Raw genomic sequence first — 17767 nt, 5'->3', positions numbered from 1 at the left:
TCCCTCTGGCTACTTTCACGATTTTTTTAATCTTTACTTTCCTGCAGTTTGAACATGATATGCAAAGTGTAGATTTTTTGGCTTTTATGCTGCTTGGTTTTCTCTGAGCTTCCTGGACCTGTAGTTTGGTGTCTGACATTAATTTTGGGAAATTCTCAGGTACTATAGCTTCAAATATTTCCTCAGTTCCTTTCCCCTCTTTCCTCTCCTTCTGTTATTCCCCTTGTACGTGTTTATACCTTCTGTGGCTGTCCTACACTCCTGGGACATTCTGTTTCCTTTTTAGTCTTTCTTTTCCTTTGGCTTCAGTTAGGATGTGCGCCGCTGGCACAGCTTTCAGCTTGCTGATGCTTTTCCGCCTGTGTTCAGTCAACTACTGAGTCCATCGAAGGCACTCTTCATTTCTGTCGCATTGTTTTTGATTTCTAGCATTCATTTTTAATTCTTTCTTAGAATCTCCATCTCTGCTCACATTACCCTTCTGGTTTTGCATGTTGTCTGCTTTTTCAATTAGAGCCCTTAGCATATTAATCATAGTTATTTTAAAGTTCCAGTCTGATCATTCTAGCATCTCTGCTGTATCTGAGTGTGGTTCTGACGTTTGCTCTGTCTCTTCAAACTGTGTTTTTTTTTTTTTTTTTTGAAAGGGATAAGTAAAGAAGCTTTATTGGAGCGCTCCCGGGTGGGGGCAACGAGTCTCTGAGAGAGAGGGACCCGGGCGAGCCTCACGGGACCCACAGAGTGGTACCAGAGAGGCCTCCCAAACTGTGTTTTTTGCCTTTTAGTATGCCTTGTAATTTTTTTGTTGGAAGCTGGACATGATGTACTTGGTAAACTGGTTCCTGTGGAGGTTTCTGCTCTGGTAAGCTGTGATTCTCTGTATCTGCCTGTCTGCCTCTCCAAATTTTGGGGCAGCATTTTGCCCTACGACCTTGCTTCTCGGATGGATCTAGGAAAAGTCCTTGATTCGTGTTTTGTTTAACTTACTCTGTGTGTATGGGAATCATGGCTTCTGAGCTCCTCACACGCTGGGGTAGAAACTAAAAGTTTGATTTAATTCTTTCTGTATCCTCCCCACCCCCCACTTCATTGGGCAGGAGTTTGCCAGAGTGGCACGGGGCAGGTAACTGCACAGTATTGCCCTCGTTGTAGGTTTCCATTGGCTTTGGGGCTGCCATGATGAGTTTGGACCTGGGCTCTGTGGGTCCCTGGCCATGAGGCTGTGTTCCAGAGCCTGCCGAGTTTAGAGTGGCCTCCTCTTCCTGACCTTGGCTGCACTTCACTTCTTGGGGACATGTCAGGATGGATATGTTAGGACCAGGAAGTGGAGGCTGTCCAAGGCAGTGTCCCCACAGTGCCCAGTGGTTGCTGTGTCATCTGTTCCCTCCATGTGGTCCTGAGCTTCCGAGGTGAACGTGCTGGTTCTGTGACTGGGGGATAATGACAGGAGATGATGCCAGCTGAGGCTGCCAGCAACAGGAAGGGGTGATTTGCCTCAAAGTACTTTTCTAGGGACACAGGTGGTGGCCTACAGAGAAATCTCACTATAACCCGTGTGGCCGTTGTTTACAAGGCAAAGGGACAGTCTCCTCCTGATCTGTGTATGAAGATATTGAAAAGTCCAGGAGACTGAGATGAAGGCGCTTTTGGCAAAAGCAGCTGCAGCATCCTGAGGGCAGGGCCTGGCAGGTCTTGCTCCGTATCCTGGTCCCAGTGCCCAGCGTGGCACCTGGCACGCAGGGGGTGTGCCACAAATGTGCTGAACAAATGCTGGGGTGGTGTGTTCAACCATTTGACTCCTCTCTGATCTCCTAAGGCCTGTGGCCTTATAGATTAGATAGATTTGACCACCCATGTGCCAACTCTTATCTAGTTGAACTTGGCTTTGATGTTATTGAGCGCTTGCCAGGTACTTTGCTTGTCATTAAAGACCCAAGTAAACAGGATGGTGTGGACAGAAGGAGTGGAGGATCCTGCAGGGCAGGCCACCGGGTGGACCCGAGGCTGGGGCGAGACCGCCAAGGCTTTCCCTGCAGGCTGTGGCCGCGGCTGCTGCTCTGGCTCTGCAGGGCTGCCGGTGGCTGGCTGTCTCCGTGGGAGGCGCCCTCTGGTGGCCGCCGGTGGGTGTCTGGGAGGAGGAGGGGCAGGGAGACTTGGGAGGCTTCTGAGGTTGGCCAGGTGGCAGGTGGCAAGGCCGGGGGACGGGAGGACCCCAGAGAGGATCTGGCAGGGAGAGGTGGGGCCGGGTCGTGCATGTGGGGAGGAGGCCCGTGGCTGCCGTGTGCCCCTGGGCCGGGGCTTTGTCAGGCAGACAATGTGTCCCATCAGTTTTCTCTCCACCTGAAGAAGCACATTGAAGACCAGCCGGGTCTCCTGTTGTGGAGACAAATCCCCAGGCCACGGGCTTGGACCCTGTGCCAGTGGAGCCCCCTTCGATCCCCTTCACTCCCCTCCTCCCTCCTCGTCCCTGCTGAGCTCATCCACTGCACACCGCCTCTGGGCCCCATGTCCCCCATCTGGAAAGCACCCCTGCAGTAGCACTCACCACCCTGTCCCCGTGGACAGCTGCTGCTCGTGGGGCACTCATAGTCCAGGAACTATGCCACCGTCAAAGATCCCCATTTCACAGATGAAGAAACTGAGGCCCAGAGTACTCAGAGAACTTAGCCCAGGTCACAGTGACACACCTGGGATTTGGCTGCACATCTGTCTGACTCTAACGCTTGGCCCTTTTCTAACTGCCGGACTGTGGTCGAGTTACTGTCTTGGGGCTCAGTGTCCTCGTCCACAGGTGGAGGTGACGCTAGTACTTGCATCTCAGCCTTTAGTGAGGTTGCCGCAAGGATTAGTGAGCTTGCCTTGTGGCGGGTTCGTCGTGGTGCCTGACCAGTGCTGTGCGTCACCCAGAGAAGGGGGCTGGGAGGTGGGACTGGGCCTTTCCGTCCTTCGTGGCTCCTTTGTGTGGAAGGGGAGCGTGCTCACTCGGTGGCTTCCGAGTGCCTGAGGGTCCCTTTTTGGCTTGAAGTAAGTGCTTTCTGAAGCGGGGCCTGCCCAAGGGGAGGCCAGGGGGCTTCCTGTCCTAGGAAGGACTTTGGGGAGAAGCAGAACCACCACGTGTGGGGCTGGGGGGTTGAGGAGGGGTCTCGCAGGACTGGAGCAGGGTGGCCTGTGGGGCCCTGAGTCCCAAGTTCCCAGGTGTGTGGAGCCTGTGGCCCCCCCCCCCCGCTGACCTCGTCGTCTTCGCGGTGCTTCTTTTCACGGTGGGGGGCCACGGTCTGGACCCCTCCAAGCCTCCCAGGTCCCGTCCCAGGCCCTGTGTGGGCCTCACCAGCATGCCAGCGAGGTCACGGCTGCTACTGTCCCCACTAAGCCGCTTGGCCAGGGCTCACAGTCTGTGCCCGGCCACCCTGGCCTCTTCCCCTGCCCCTGGCACTGGCCACCCCCAGGGCACAGTCTCTGCCCTGTCTCCTCTGCCTACCCTCTTTCCTTCCAGAATAACCCGCCTTTCAGCAAGCCCACGTGTGTGACTTTCAGGTGTGTGGGGTGTGTGGCGTTTGTGTCTCTGAGCCTCAGTTGCCTCATCTCTAAATTGGGAGAAGAGCCTTTGCCCCGTCTCCCCGCTGGGCGGGTGGGGTGGGCTGGGCGCGGCGCGCTGCCAGTGGCAGGGTGCAGGGGCTCGCCCGCCGGGTGCTGGGTCGGGCGCCCAACCCTCGGAGCCGCTTCCTCCGCAGAACGAGAGGGACGGCCTCGGCCCGGGCCTTCTGGGATCGCTGACGCTCCCGGGGGGCCGTGCCGGGATGCCCGGCCCCCCCGGGCTTCTGCGTCCCAGACTCTCCCCCGGACACTTGGGGCTTCCCGCCCGCCCACGTCAGAACTGCTGGGCTAGTGGGCTTGTGCGTGGTGCATGGGGAGTGTCTGTGTGGCGTGTGGGATGTCTGGGTGGGTCTGTGTGGTGTGTGTGAGATCAGTGTGGGGGGTGTGTGTTGTGTGTGTGACATCTGTGTGGGGTGTGTGTGAGATCTGTGTGGGGGGTGTGTGTTGTGTGTGTGACATCTGTGTGGGGTGTGTGTGAGATCTGTGTGGGGTGTGTGTGATATCAGTGTGGGGGTATGTGGTATATATGGTGTGTGTTTCTGGGTGGGGTGTGTGGTGTGTGTGAGATCAGTGTGGGGGGTGTGGTGTGTTTCTGTGTGGGGTGTGTGTGAGGTCTGTGTGGGGGTGTGGTGTGTGTTTCTGTGTGGGGTGTGTGTGAGATCTGTGTAGGGGGTGTGGTGTGTGTTTCTGTGTGGGGTGTGTGTGAGGTCTGTGTGGGGGGTGTGGTGTGTGTTTCTGTGTGGGGTGTGTGTGAGATCAGTGTGGGGGTATGTGGTATATATGGTGTGTGTTTCTGGGTGGGGTGTGTGTGGTGTGTGTGAGATCAGTGTGGGGGTATGTGGTATATATGGTGTGTGTTTCTGGGTGGGGTGTGTGTGAGGTCTGTGTGGGGGTGTGGTGTGTTTCTGTGTGGGGTGTGTGTGAGGTCTGTGTGTGGGGTGTGGTGTGTGTTTCTGTGTGGGGTGTGTGGTGTGTGTGAGATCAGTGTGGGGGGTGTGTAATATATGGTGTGTGTTTCTGTGTGGGGTGTGTGTGAGATCTGTGTGGGGGTGTGTAATATATGGTGTGTATTTCTGGGTGGGGTGTGTGTGATATCAATGTGTGGTGTGTGGAAGTTTAACACAGGCCACCGAGGCTGTAGGTGGAGCTGGGGGCAGTGGCCGCAAGTGGCCTGAGTCCCCGCTTGGGACGGACGGAGTCTCTGTCTGCGGGGGGTGCTCGGGGGTCCTGGGCGAGAGGGCAGCTGGCCCAAGCCCCAGCTGCTGTGGTGATGGTTAATGTCACTTGCTGGGAAGGTGGGGCTGAGGTCACCTCAGGGAGCTGGGGCTGTGGCCTGTGGTGCCCTCATGGGGTGGTGGCTGCCCCATGGCCTCGGAAGCACCAGGTGAGCTCTGCTGACCACAGTGGGGCGGGGAGAGGCAGGTTCTCCTTTCCCGGCTGGCTGCCACTGCCTATGTGACCAGGCAGGCCCCTGACCTGCCTGGGCCTCAGTTTTCCCATTTGTAAAGTGGATCTGTCCCCTGCGGCTATCCCAGCCCTGCTGGCCTCAAGTCCTGGAGACAGATGGTTGGAGATGATGGCCCAGAGTCATCCCTGTGAGGCCTGGCCCCACGGACACCCTGACCTTGCCTGCAGGGCAGAGAGGGCTGCTCACAGGAGGTGTGGCCTGGGCCGAGTGCTGGGGACAGTTAGGAGGGGGTCCGAGGGGCCCTGTGAGGCAGGGACAGGCACGTGCAGAGCCCTGTGGGGGACAGCTGGTATGCCAGGCGGCCCCCTCCAGGCTCAGGCTGGGTCACGGAGCAGGGCACAGTGCAGAGGCCTGGAGCAAGGCACAGTGCAGAGGCCTGACAACTTGCAGGGGACAAAGGCTGTCATCAGGGAACAGCGGGGACAGTCACTCCCAGTGCCCCTGGAGCCTTGATGGGGCGGTGTGCTCTGGCAGGAAGGGGTGAGGGCAGCTGGGCAGTGGTGGTAGGGGATGCCTTTGAGAACTGGTGAGAAGGGGACGAGACCTGGTGGCTGGATGTTGAGGGTTGGGGAAACCTGGGGTCCATTTGTGGATTGAGCTGCCACACACAGAGCGTGGAACAGGGTCCAGGGCACCAAGTGCTCCTAAACGTGCTGGTGAAGGTGCTGCTCTGTCATCATTTCTGTCAGCATAAGACCTGCCGGATGCCAGGCAACGTGGCTCACGCCTGTAATCACAGCACTTTGGGAGGCCGAGGTGGGAGGATCATTTGAGGCCAAGAGTTCAAGACCAGCCTGGCCAACATAGTGAGATCCAGTCTTTACAAAAAATTAAGAAAAATTAGCCAGGTGCAGTGGTGCGTGCCTGTAGTCCCAGCTACTCTCGAGGCTGAGGTAGGAGGATCACTTGAGCCTAGGAGTTTGAGGAGGCTGCAGGGAGCTATGATGATGCCACTGTACTCCAGCCTGGTGACAAAGCGAGACCCTGTCTCTAAAAAATAAAAAATAATGATGGTAATAATAAGAAAAACCCGTCATCCCTGACCTTCTGGAGTCTGTGATGGGACGCAGGGGGTGGGCTGCCCGGCTGTGGGTGGCTTGCTCGGGCCTTCTCCTGGATTAGCCCTGCCCCCACGCAGTGCTGTCTGCACGGCCCACACCATTTGGATGGAAAATCGTGGGTGAAGAGAGCACAGTCGTGGCCATGCGGAGATTCGTGGCAGAGCTGGGGCAAGGGACCAAGCCTACTGCTCCTCATCCCGGTCCTTTCTATAGCACTGTACCCTCAAGCCCAGAGTATGTGTTAGGCAAACCTAGCTTAGTTGACTTTATTTATGATGTTTTATGCAAATTTTATTTATCCCCCCTACTTTTTTGCACGAGTATAAGAGATAGCAAGCACTTTGTTAATTTCCTGTACCTGGAGAATGAGGTCTCCTAAGAAAGTTGTTAATGATATTCTAGACCTCTTAGACTTTTTCTTTTTAAGTACTAAAGGACTTAGTATTTTAATCTCTGTTTTCAGAGTGGTGGTGTGATGAAAAATCTCTGCTTTCTAGAAAAGCTTTGCTCTCTTTATGTTTTCCTGCCTGTGCATTTGCCTCTTATACAACACTTCCAATTTCCTGTGTCCCTTCTGCCCTGGGCTGGGAGAACAGACAGCTCAGCTCCTAGGCTTGTGTGCAAACCATGAGCGAGTAGGCTCTGAGGCGGGGACCGGGACTCCCCCACCGGGCAGCGTGCACTGGCTTTGGGCGGGGTGTTTGGTCCCTCCAGAAGCCATTCCTCCTCACCCAGTGGCCAGAGCTCTATTCCATGGGGCTGTACATCCTCCAGATCAGCGAGCCTTTTGGGGGAGGAAGTTGAAAATTAGCAGCACTAAAGTGAGGATTGAAGGGGAAGCAGGATTCAGAATGGAGCAAACTTCAACCATATGAAGGGGCAGAAAATGGGAAAATTAGTGGAGCCTTTTGCATTTGCTAAATTCTTACAGTATTAACAAATAACATCCTTGTTTAAAGGATTTTATAGTTTGCACATCATTATAGTTATAAATTGTTAACTCTTACTGAGTGCTTGTTATGGTCTGGGCCTTGTTCCGAGCACTTTGAAAGTATGAAGTCAAAATTATAAAAAAATAAAAAATAAAAAATAAAAAAAATAAAAGTATGAAATCATTTCATGCCCACAACAACCTCACGGGGAAAGAATTATTATCATTTTTGCATGAAGAACCTGAAGCACAGAGAGGTAATGTCTCTTGTCTGAGATCACACAGCTGATCGGTGGCAGAGCTGAGACCTTCCCCGACCCCTCGCCAACTCTGGCTCCTGAGCCTGGCCCTTCCCCTGCACCCTCCCACTGACCTCCACACCCTAGGGCTGGGCCCTGCTGTCCCAACCTTGCAGTTGAGGAGACTAAAGCTCAGAGATAAGAAATGAAATCTCCCACGTCCCAGAGCAAGCACTTGCTTGTGTGGGACTTGAATTCAGGTCAGCAGCTGCTCCAATCTAACTTCTGTTTATATCACACAGTGTTGTTTTTCTTATAAGGCCTCTGCCATTCCTAGAGTTTTGGCACAGTCTTTTAAAAACAAGAATCTTTTATTTTTTACATGCTAAATATGCAATACAGAGTCTTTGTAGATACTTTGGGAGACACATCTAGGTAAAAATCAAATCAAAACACAATGAAAAAACCCAAGTACCCCTAAGCCCTTCAAGGATATCTGCTCCTAATAGATTATAAATATTTGTCTAGTCTAAATGCCCACACTTACACACAAGTCTACCCACACGTGTGCATACAGGCAGTATATATTACATATTATATGCAAGATATATACATATTACATATATGCATATATATACTTCAGTATATTATATGTACTATTGTATAAGTTGCTTTTCCCACTTAATATATGACAAACAGAGTTTGCAAGTTAATGGCCACAGGCCAAATCTGGTCCACAGATGGATTTTGTTTGGGCTGCACAATACTTAAAAGGAAAAAAAAGTTTTTTTGAATTAGTGCCTAACATACAAATTGGGAGATTTCACATAAAAATCAATTTCTGCTTTCTCTGGAAAAATCAGATGTGTCCCACCTGCATCGTGTTTTTGTATCTGGCTGGGGCTGTCATGGTCCCCTGCGTGGACGGCGTGTGCCGAGCACTTACCTCAGTCTCAGTCACTCACTCGCTGACGTGGTGCTTTCGGGCCGGGTGCGCTGCTAGTCTGTGGTGGTTGTACGCGCCTCCGCTGACTGCCACGGGGCAGTGGTGGCTGTACGCGCCTCCGCTGACTGCCATGGGGGAGTGGTGGCTGTACACGCCTCCGCTGAGCGCCACGGGGCAGTGGAGGCTGTACGGGCCTGCGCTGACTGCCACGGGGCAGTGGTGGCTGTACGCGCCTCCCCTGACTGCCACGGGGCAGTGGTGGCTGTACGCACCTCCGCTGAGTGCCACGGGGGAGTGATTGGCACAGTTTTATATTGCAGGGAACTTCCTCTGGCTGAGCATTTAGGTTGCTTCCAGTGCTTGCTCTCTGGATGCCTGGCACTGTGCTTTGGAAGGTGTGGGAGGTTGGAAGGAAGAGAGTATTGGCCTCCAGATGGTCAGTCATTCTGGGCCTGAGTGCTGGGGACCATTTCCCCCACTCTGCTCCTTATGCAGCCAACTGTCAGTAGAGTCACAGGCAAAATCCCTGGTCAAACTATGGCCCTTACTAGCCAGTCAGCAGAAGGTGCCAGCTGGGGTGGTGATGATGACAATGAAGACGCTGACATATTTTGAGCATTGCTATGTGCCAGGAACTGTGCCAAGAACTTCACAAACGTGAACTCACGTAATCCTCCAGCAACTCTCCGGAGTGGAGACTCTGACCGCCCCGTCTCAGAGATGCGGGAAGGGGCCACCGAGAACCCCGGGGGGAGTCAGTGCTGGCCTGGGCGTGAGCTTCACTCTGCTAGTTCAGTTCCGCTCGGAAGGAACCCAGTACCATTTCTTTCATTATTTTTATTGATTGCATAAACTGCATTACAACAATCATGGATTCAAAATGAAACTTAAAAATTGCCAGATGTGAGCTGATGAAAAGCACCATCCCCGACTCTTCGGGCTCTGCACGGCAGGCTCACATGCTGCTGCCGCCGCCCAGCTTTCCTCCCCACCTTTGCCTGGGCTGCTGCCTGGCTCCTGTTGGGCCCTTGCCCTCCCCCAGCCGTCCCCTGGCTTTTGGGCCCTTAGGTTGTTCAGGTTTCCCACTGCTGTCAACAATTCAAATTATACCACACTCAGCATCTTTAGGTGTATAACTTTTTCCTTTTGGGAATTATTGGCTTAGAATAAATTCCCAAGAAGCATATTACTGAGTCCAGGGTAGGAATACTTTTGTAGCTTTTTAAGTTGACACAATGTATTTGCAGATATTTAAACCAAAGGCTTACACTTACTCAGAGATTTTTTTAAAGGGCAAGTTAAGTAATGAATGTTTGTTAAAAAAAAAAAAACTGGGGCTAAACTGTTTACTGCTCACAGAAAGGACTCGACTTGTCAATCTGCCTCCTTTGTATCCTGGCATTTCCACATAATTTTTGGTGAAATGAGCAGGTAGCATTGTAAAGAAGGCTTCTTGGTGATGGGCAGGAATTTCTGCTTTTCAGATGTTATTACTTGGATTTGAGTTGTCTTGCAGGAGCTGATTTTCTTTCTGTACCTGTGTTACACCAACCCTGTTATAAGAATATCAGGCCGCAGAGGGATGGAGGTGGAACACCTGAGTTGGAAATCCCACTGCAACCACCCAATAATTGAATAATCTCAGGCAACTCACTTCAGCTTTCTGAGCCTCACTTATTTCATCTGCAAATTGGAGGCAAAGGTATCTTCTGATCTCACCTCCTAAGTTGTGAATTGTGACTGCAGAGGGATGTGAAGCTGCTCTGCTGGGAGGGGAGGCATCTTTTCTTACTGATACTATGCACACCGTGAAAGAGGCAAGGCTTATTCAGACTCGTGTTCTGAGAAGTTGATTATCTTAAGGCATTAAACAAAGTGCTGAGTGTGTCCCAGGAGTGTCTTTTCCTTCATGGCCCATGCATTAATTTCCTGTGACTGCCATAAAGAGTGACCACAAACTAGGTGGTAAATAGAAATTTCTTCTTACGGTTCTGGAGGCTAGAAGTCCAAGATCAAGGTGTTGGCCATGTTGCATTCCTTCAAAGGGCACTAGGGGAGGGTCTGTCTTTGCCTTTCCCGTATCTGATGGCTGTTGGCAATCCTGGGCTGGCTTGGTTTGTGGCTGCGTCACTCCAGCCTCTGTCTTTACGTGGCCTTCTCTTCTGTGTGTCTTCTCCTCTGGGTGTGTCTTATAGGGACATTTGTCATTGGATTTAGGGTCCGCTCTAATGCAGGACAACCCCTTCTTGAGATTTTTAACTTAATTATATCTTCGAAGATGCTCTTTCCAAAGAAGGGCACATCTGCAGGTTGTGGGGAGCAGGTTGTGGGGAGCAGGTTGTGGGGAGCAGGTTGTGAACTTACCTTTTTGGCGGCCACCATCCAGCCCGCCACAGTCATCACCAGCCAAAAGCTGACCCGTGTTGCTGGGGACGTGCTGCCCAACCAAGGCTCTGCCCTTGCTTCCCTTAGCCTAGGTCCAGGTTCTGAACGCTTCCATTTGCTTCTAGAACTTTGTCACTATGAAGCTTTGCTTTAGTGAGGGGAGGAAGTTTTGTAGCAAGCCTGAGAAGGCCAGACAAGGCCCCGGGAGCCAGTGCATTGGCAGAGGTTGTTGGTGGGTGTTGTGGAAGGCTCCGGAGCCAGGCTGGGAGTGAACTGGGGCCAAGCCAGTTCACGCAGTTCTCTGGCATGTAGTTCTCGCTTGGCAGATGCCCACCTCCATCGAGCCCATCCTGCTGGCTCTGCCACCAAAACGTCTCTCCAGCCCTCCCTCGCTGGACAGCGCCTGGCACACCCCTGGCCCAGCCTCTGTCTCACTTGTCTCTGCGTCAGCAGCCCGTGTGCCTTTCAGACACCAGGACAACAGTCATGATGTGTGTGTGGTGCTGCCGTGTGCCCCACTCACCCTCACCAGCAGCTTTGCAGTGCGGCTGTCCTGCAGCGGAGAGGTGCAGAGGCAGGCCGAGTCAGAGCCCACTGACGGCCCCGCAGCATGCTAAGGGTGGGACCTAAACCCCTTCCAGAGCCCGCTTCACGGGGGCGTGGCCCGTGCAGTCCCGCAGCACCTGCACTCAGAGGGCCTCACTCTTGGTGTTGTGCTCTGCTGCTGCCGTCGGGAAAGTCTTAATGACGTTGAACAAGGAGCCTCACGTTTTCATTTTGCACTGGGCTGCAGATTGCATAGTTGGTGTTGACTCTGTGCATAGTCTAGAACCCCTAGGGGGTCTGGCAGTGACTTTTGTGACATTTCATAGAGGTGTGTCACAATGCTGTGTTTGCTCCTTCTTTCCAGTACCCATCACAATCTGTAATTATTTTGTGTATTCGTATCCATAGTTGTCCCCCCGACTGGGAGATTCTATGGCGGCTGGGACCTCATCTGTTCTCCGTTGCACCCCAGGGCTCGCAGTGGCCAGGTGCTCAGCTCTGACCTTTCCTCCTGTGTGGCCTAAGCACTCACATCTTCGCCTTGCCCTGCTAAGCCTGTGCTGTGCTCCTTTGTGGACAACGGCTGTGCCGTCTCCTGCTCAGGGGCCAGTGGGCCCTACATGAAAAGCTCTGGGCACAGTGCACCAAGCTCATCTCAGGTAGGAGAGTGACCTGCTGTTGCTCCCTCAGATGAGGCCTTTGTGGAGCCAGAGGCCGTGGGCGCTGATTACAGAGATGCCAAGTGACACCATGAGCCTCAGGCTGGCCTGGAACCCAGTGTCTGCGGCGGAGGCCAGCTGCCAGGGCCCCGCCATGAGCCCCGGGTTTGACTTGGCCCAGAACTTTGGGCACCCTCCCCTCTTGCATCCTGTTCATCCCAGCACTCACTGAGGCCCTGTCCTGGCAAACGCTGGGAGTGGGGGGCTGAGAGCACCGGATTTGGTGTCAGCTAACGGAGATTTATTCACCTTGGAAACCTGTCAAGCCTGGACTTTAGGCTGGGCGTGGGCGGGGCAGGCAGAGGTGGAAGTCAAGGTCCTGCCCCCGAGGAGCTGACAGGTGAGCAGACACACGGAACAGCTGTGATGTGAGGTCAGGGGACGCCTTTTCTTCCCAGGCGGTCCTAGAACCAGGGGCAGCCACAGCCGCGCCGGTCGTGCCTGGCGGGCCAGGCCTGTGCCCGGCTGTCGGCAGGACCACTCCTGGGATGTGGCTGTGTGCTTTCTCTCCAGCTTTTTTCTGATGTTCTGCCCAGCCAAAATCTTCCCAATGTTTTCTGAAACTTGCTTGCCTTTCTTTAAAACAGAAACTGCATCCTTTCTCTCAAAAGCAGTAATTTCTAGATAATTTCTATTTGGACAAATCCAAATAGAAAATTGGATTTTTCTAGAAGAGTATAAAGTAGAAAGAGAAATCACCAGTACTTGCAACCCCCATCGCGGTCAGCATCGTGGAGTGTGGCTATGGAAGCCTGTCCCCCATGCCCCCACCTGCAGGGGCACAGTAGGTGTTTGTGACCGAGCGGAAATTGAGATCATACATTGTATCTGGCTGTTTCTTCTGCCTTTTCCACTCTTTGTGACACTAACCTTTCCCCTTGTGCAGTTTGTGCCAGGGTTTTGACGAATTGACTTAGTGGTCCCTTATGCCGAGCTTGTGTTGTTGGGCGAACATCTGAGTGTTTATGTCAGGACCATACCTCTGGTTAGTTCCGCCACGAGCCTTCCTTCCTAGAAGGAAGCCGACTTCCTTTTTTGGGTGCGGCATGTGAGGAGTGCTTCCTGCCCGTCGGGAAGGATGCCCGTCAGAGCGGAGGCCGGTTTCTGAGAGCTGCTGTGGTTATCGAAGCAGTCAGAGGAGGTGAGGAATGAATTATGTATTGGCTCTAATAGGTGAAATCAAAGCAACGGAAGACACAATGTACCTTTCTGGAATCGATCAGGGAGAATTATCGATTGACCTGAATAATCTTCATGGTGCAGTGGGAAACACGGCTCTCTCCTGCTCGAGAGGAAGGTAACTGGCCTCCATCGTTGCCTTGCAGATTTCTAGTTTGGACGGACACCCCAGTGCCCCAGAGCTAGCAGGTCACCTTTGACTTCAGTTCACGGCCACCGAGTGTCTACAGCTCACCAGATGCACTGGCGTCCATGAGGCCTCAGCCTAGGTCCTTCTTCAGTGCCCTGCCTGGTCCTTCCCGCCTCTGCCCAGTGCTCCCACTCCCGCCCACCAGCTGAGGTCACGCTGGCTCCAAGTGGCTGACTCTGGTGTCGGGTCCTCAGCCAGCCCTCTGAGGACCGGCCCACTGGCGACTCCTTCCTGCTGTCTTCTCTCAGCTGCCCTGGTTCTCCCTTTTCTCCTTTTGTCTACAGGCTTCCTGTTTATGGTCTTCCCTGCCACCTTCATCTCTTCTGCTACCCTTCTGGCATTCCTTTCCGCCATGCCAGAATGTTCTCTTGTTCTCATATCGCGTTCTGCCCCTAGGGGATCTCACTGCTCCACCACTTACGAGCTTACACAGCCTCTCCCGCTCTGAGTCCCTAGTCTCTAAATGGGCCTACTAACTGTACTCCTTTTCAGGCGTTCCACAGATTGCAGGTAGAATTCCCAGTTCCTGTCACAGGACTGGACACATCCTAGGTGCCCCATGACTCCCCTGTGGTCATTCATTCATCCCTCACTCATGTAGCTGGCGTCACGTAACTTACATGCTGGCGTCTCTTCTGGGCACAGAGGATACAGGGCGGTAGGAAACGGACCCAGGCCCTAATGTGGGGAAACTAGACAAGAGCTAAGTAAATATGTAGTTTGTCACATGAAGCAGCAGTAGGACGTGGTGAGGGAGAGGGAGAGCAGAGGCGGCTTCCAGGGGCAGTGCCGAGTGGCGCTGGGCTCCCGCACGGCCGGGAGCTGGGATGTCTGGGTGCAGCCCTGGCTCGCCCACGTCAGCTGTGGGCCTCGATCAGGTTCATACTGTGTCCGCTCTCATTAGCTGTATGGCATCACTAGCACTCAACTGCTGTGTGCCTGAGTTTCCTCATCCGTAACACTGGGTGACATCGCCTACCTAGTAGCGGAGGGAACTGCTAACCTTTATGAAGTCTAAAAGCTCATTTCTCAAAGTCCTCAGGCCCTGCTCTGGAACTTCAAGTGTGGATGGAAAACGCAGACTCCCTGGCCTAACACACTCCTCATGCTTCAAGCTCTAGGGGGAGACCCAGGGATCCGCCTTTTGAAACAAGCACCCAAGGAGTCTCAGGCTCTCTGACATTTGCGGACTGTGGTATACAGGCTGCTTAGGTGGTGTGGGCACATCTTGATGTGGGCAGGCCTGGCCCAAGGCTGCTCAAGGTGTGGTCACCTGGGAGCATGTTAGAAATGCAAGTCAGATCCTCTGGGGTGGGCCCAGGACTCTGCCCTTAGCCTCTGAGCGCTTCCGCTGCAGCCCCGTTGGAGAAGTGCTTGGCGGTTCTGCGAGTGGCAGCGCATCCTCCATTCAGGCCTGGACCAGGCCCAGGCGTGCCCTAGGCAAGGAGGATGCCAGCCCACTGCCTTCTCTCTCTGCTAACTCAGTTTCCCTCCTCCCCTCAGGATCCCAAGTGATGGTGGTTTACTTGGAGGACCAGCGGAGCCCTGCACAACTGGTTAGCACAGCGGAGCTGGCGGCCGCACCTGCTGGCTGGCGAGTGTGAACGGGGTGAACTGCAGGATCTCAGCGTCTTGACTCGAGAGGAAGCATGTCTAAGAAAGGCCGGAACAAGGGCGAGAAGCCCGAGATGGAGACGGACCTGGTACAAATGGCCAACGAGGAGCTGCGGGCCAAGCTGACAAGCATTCAGATCGAGTTCCAGCAGGAGAAGGGCAAGGTGGGGGCTCGGGCCTCTAGCTTGGCAGAGGGCTGGGCTGTGCACAGTGTGAGGACAGCGTTGCCCCGGGTATGCGTGGAGGGTGGGTCCCAGGCCGGGGCAGAGGGCGGGCACTTCATCTCTGTGGGCCTCAGCCTGGCCTTCCCTGGACAGAGAGTGCTGGGTGCGAGTCGTGTCCCCGCCAGCACCTGCTGTGACCTTGGACACTACTGATGCCCCATGTTTTAATCTCTCTTACCTGTGATTGGGGGTTGTTAAAAGAAAAACTTTTGAAAAATTCAATTGAGCAGCGTTAAATAGAGCCACGAATGATTCTCAAACCGGGCAGCCCTCAGGACCAAGACGGTTCAGAGAAGCTGCAGGGGGCCGCGTGGCCGGCAGCACTGTGGACAGAAACAGGAGGTGAGGCACAGACAGCTCGATTGGTTACAGCTCGACCTTGGCCTCATTTGAACAGGTCTGAATAGTGGGTCACCTAAGAGTCACTGAGACACCTGCTGTGAGTGTCCGAGCCTCAGCTGTTTGTTACAGAAGCGTACTCATGTTCGCTCTGTTAGTTTCCCCAAGGAGTTAAGCTGCAGTTCCCCACATGAGGACGCATGCACTGAGTGCCACCTGCTGGGGGTGTGGTCTGGACTTCGCACACTACTAGGTAAAGAGCTGGGAACGGGGCTGTCTTGCTCTTGTAGGGCAGATTTGAGCTTTGGAGCCGGTCAGGACGAGCTGGGCAGGCACCGGCATCCTCTGGGAGTCCAGCTAAAGCACAGCCACAGTGCGCAGCCTGTCACGGTGGGAGGAGCCCGGGCTGTTTAGGCAGACCTGGCTTTGGACCTCAGGTTGGCCCCCACCTATAGCTTCATGATCTTGGGCTAGTGACTTGAAGTCTCTGTATTCATCTGACACATGGTGTAATAACTGTCTTGTATAAGATGGTCGTGAAGAACTGATGTAGTGGATACAATAGAAAGCCCACTTGGCACCTGGTGCCCAGACACTGCCATAGCCCTTTTCATTGTCATGGCTCTGACTTGGGTGGGTTTGAGGGTGAAGTGAGCCAGGGGCCCTGGGCCCAGAGAGGAGCTGTGCGTGCTGAGGACAGAAAGGGGACGGAGATTCGGGCTTGCTCCTGGGTGGCTTGAGCAGTTGAGGGTCTGGCCTGGGTGGGGAGGTTCAACCTGAAGCCCTGAAGGTGCCCTCCAGCCCCTGCTGTAGCACCTGCACTGAGGGGAGGAGGCTGCTTGGGGAACTGCAGCAGGTGTCCCTGTTAGTTGAGCTGGGGATTCAGGCAGCAGCAGCAGGAGTGCTGGGTGGGGCCCAGCTCTGGGGTGGGGAGGAGGCTGGGGCCTGGCCCTGGCTCCAACACAACTCAGGATGACTACAAGTACAGAGGCTGAGTTCCCAGCCTGGGGACTGGGCTTCTGGAGTTTGGGGACAGATGCACCTTCCTCCCTCCCCAGGCATTCAGGACTCCAGGCCTAGTGCAGCCAGCCTCTTCTACCCATGGCTGCTGGTGATGGCAGCATGTTGAGGTCAAGAGGCCAGGTCACTTCCCCGGGATCCTTCAGGGCTGGTCTGGAGTGGCAGGGGCTGCGGGGGCTGGCAGGTCAGATCTGGAAGTAGCAACAGCAGCTGCAGTGACGAGGGAAACTGCACACCCGAGTCTGGCCGCCATGGCTCTATCCCATGTCTGCCACCTACCTGCTTGAGGTCTTGGGGTAAGCCACGTACCCACCCCCTGCCTCAGCTTTCTCATCTGTTAGGGAGGACCTCTAAGGCATAAGGCAGCTGCCTCCTGGTTTGTTTGAGGAATGAATGAGATGGTGACATGCAGGGCCTGGATGCTGCCTGTCATGCTCGCTCAGTGGTCAGGGTGACATTTATGTGTCTTCTGTGCAGACAGCACCAGGTGCTTTAGAGGGTGTCATGACCCTTGCAGGGACCTGCAATGTCAGGGGTGGCCTCCCCCATGGCACACGTGAGCAAGCTGTTAACAGGGAAAAACCCCCAAACTCTGTAATTTACAGAGGCTTATTCTGAGCTGAGTGTGTGTGACTGGTGGCCCAGAGCACATGTTTTCAGCAGGTTCTGAGAAAATGGGCCTGCGGTAGCCAGGTTACAGTTTGGTTTTATACATTCATGGAGACAGGAATTACATGTAAGATCATAAGTCTGTATCTGGAAGGTGTACACTGGTTTGGCCTAAAAAGGCAGGAGATCTCGAAGGGGTTGGGGGGTGCTTGGAGGTTATAGGTGGGTTTAAAGATTCTTTGATTTGCAATTGGTTAGAGAAATGAAGCTTTGTCTAAAGGTTTGGAATGTTTAAGGATGTCTGTTAATGAGAGACAATCCACTGGGCATTTGCCAAGACTGAAGTGACCTGGTAAGTGATTTGATGGCCTGCAGGTATGGGTTAGGCTTTGTCCTGCATGGCCTTAGGCCTGTCAATGATTTAGTGTCTTATCATTATAAAGAATATGCCCCAGGCGGGGGCACCGCAGTGCCTATCTGACCTCCCTTCTTGTGGCTGGCAGCTGGGCTTTAAGGTTTTTCTGGGGTCCCCTTGGCTAAGAGGAGGCTCAGGGTTTAGGATTTTATTTAGTTCACAAAGTGCAGGCTCGGTGAGGTAAGGGGATGTCCCCAGGTGTGGCAGCTTCTGGGGCCGCTGTGGCAAAGTCCCACAAACCGGGTGGCTTGAACAACAGACACTTGTCTCACAGTCCTAGAGGCTGGA

At 53.9% G+C, this 17767-nt stretch overlaps 1 protein-coding gene across 1 annotated transcript in view; it reads left to right on the top strand.

The window, feature by feature from the left end:
- The window catches only part of JAKMIP1 (janus kinase and microtubule interacting protein 1), a 125516-nt gene that overhangs the window by 55625 nt on the left and 52124 nt on the right, over positions 1–17767 (top strand). Inside the window, exon 2 of the mRNA XM_045528371.1 lies at positions 14762–15036. Within this exon, the coding sequence (XP_045384327.1) occupies positions 14908–15036 (129 nt within the window). The 5' untranslated portion in view covers positions 14762–14907. The remainder of the gene's footprint in view (positions 1–14761; positions 15037–17767) is intronic.

Source organism: Lemur catta, chromosome 17 (genome assembly GCF_020740605.2).
Source record: "Lemur catta isolate mLemCat1 chromosome 17, mLemCat1.pri, whole genome shotgun sequence".
In the NCBI taxonomy this organism is placed as follows: domain Eukaryota; kingdom Metazoa; phylum Chordata; class Mammalia; order Primates; family Lemuridae; genus Lemur; species Lemur catta.
Note: the sequence above shows the minus strand (reverse complement) of the source record. Positions and strands in the feature narration are given on the sequence as shown.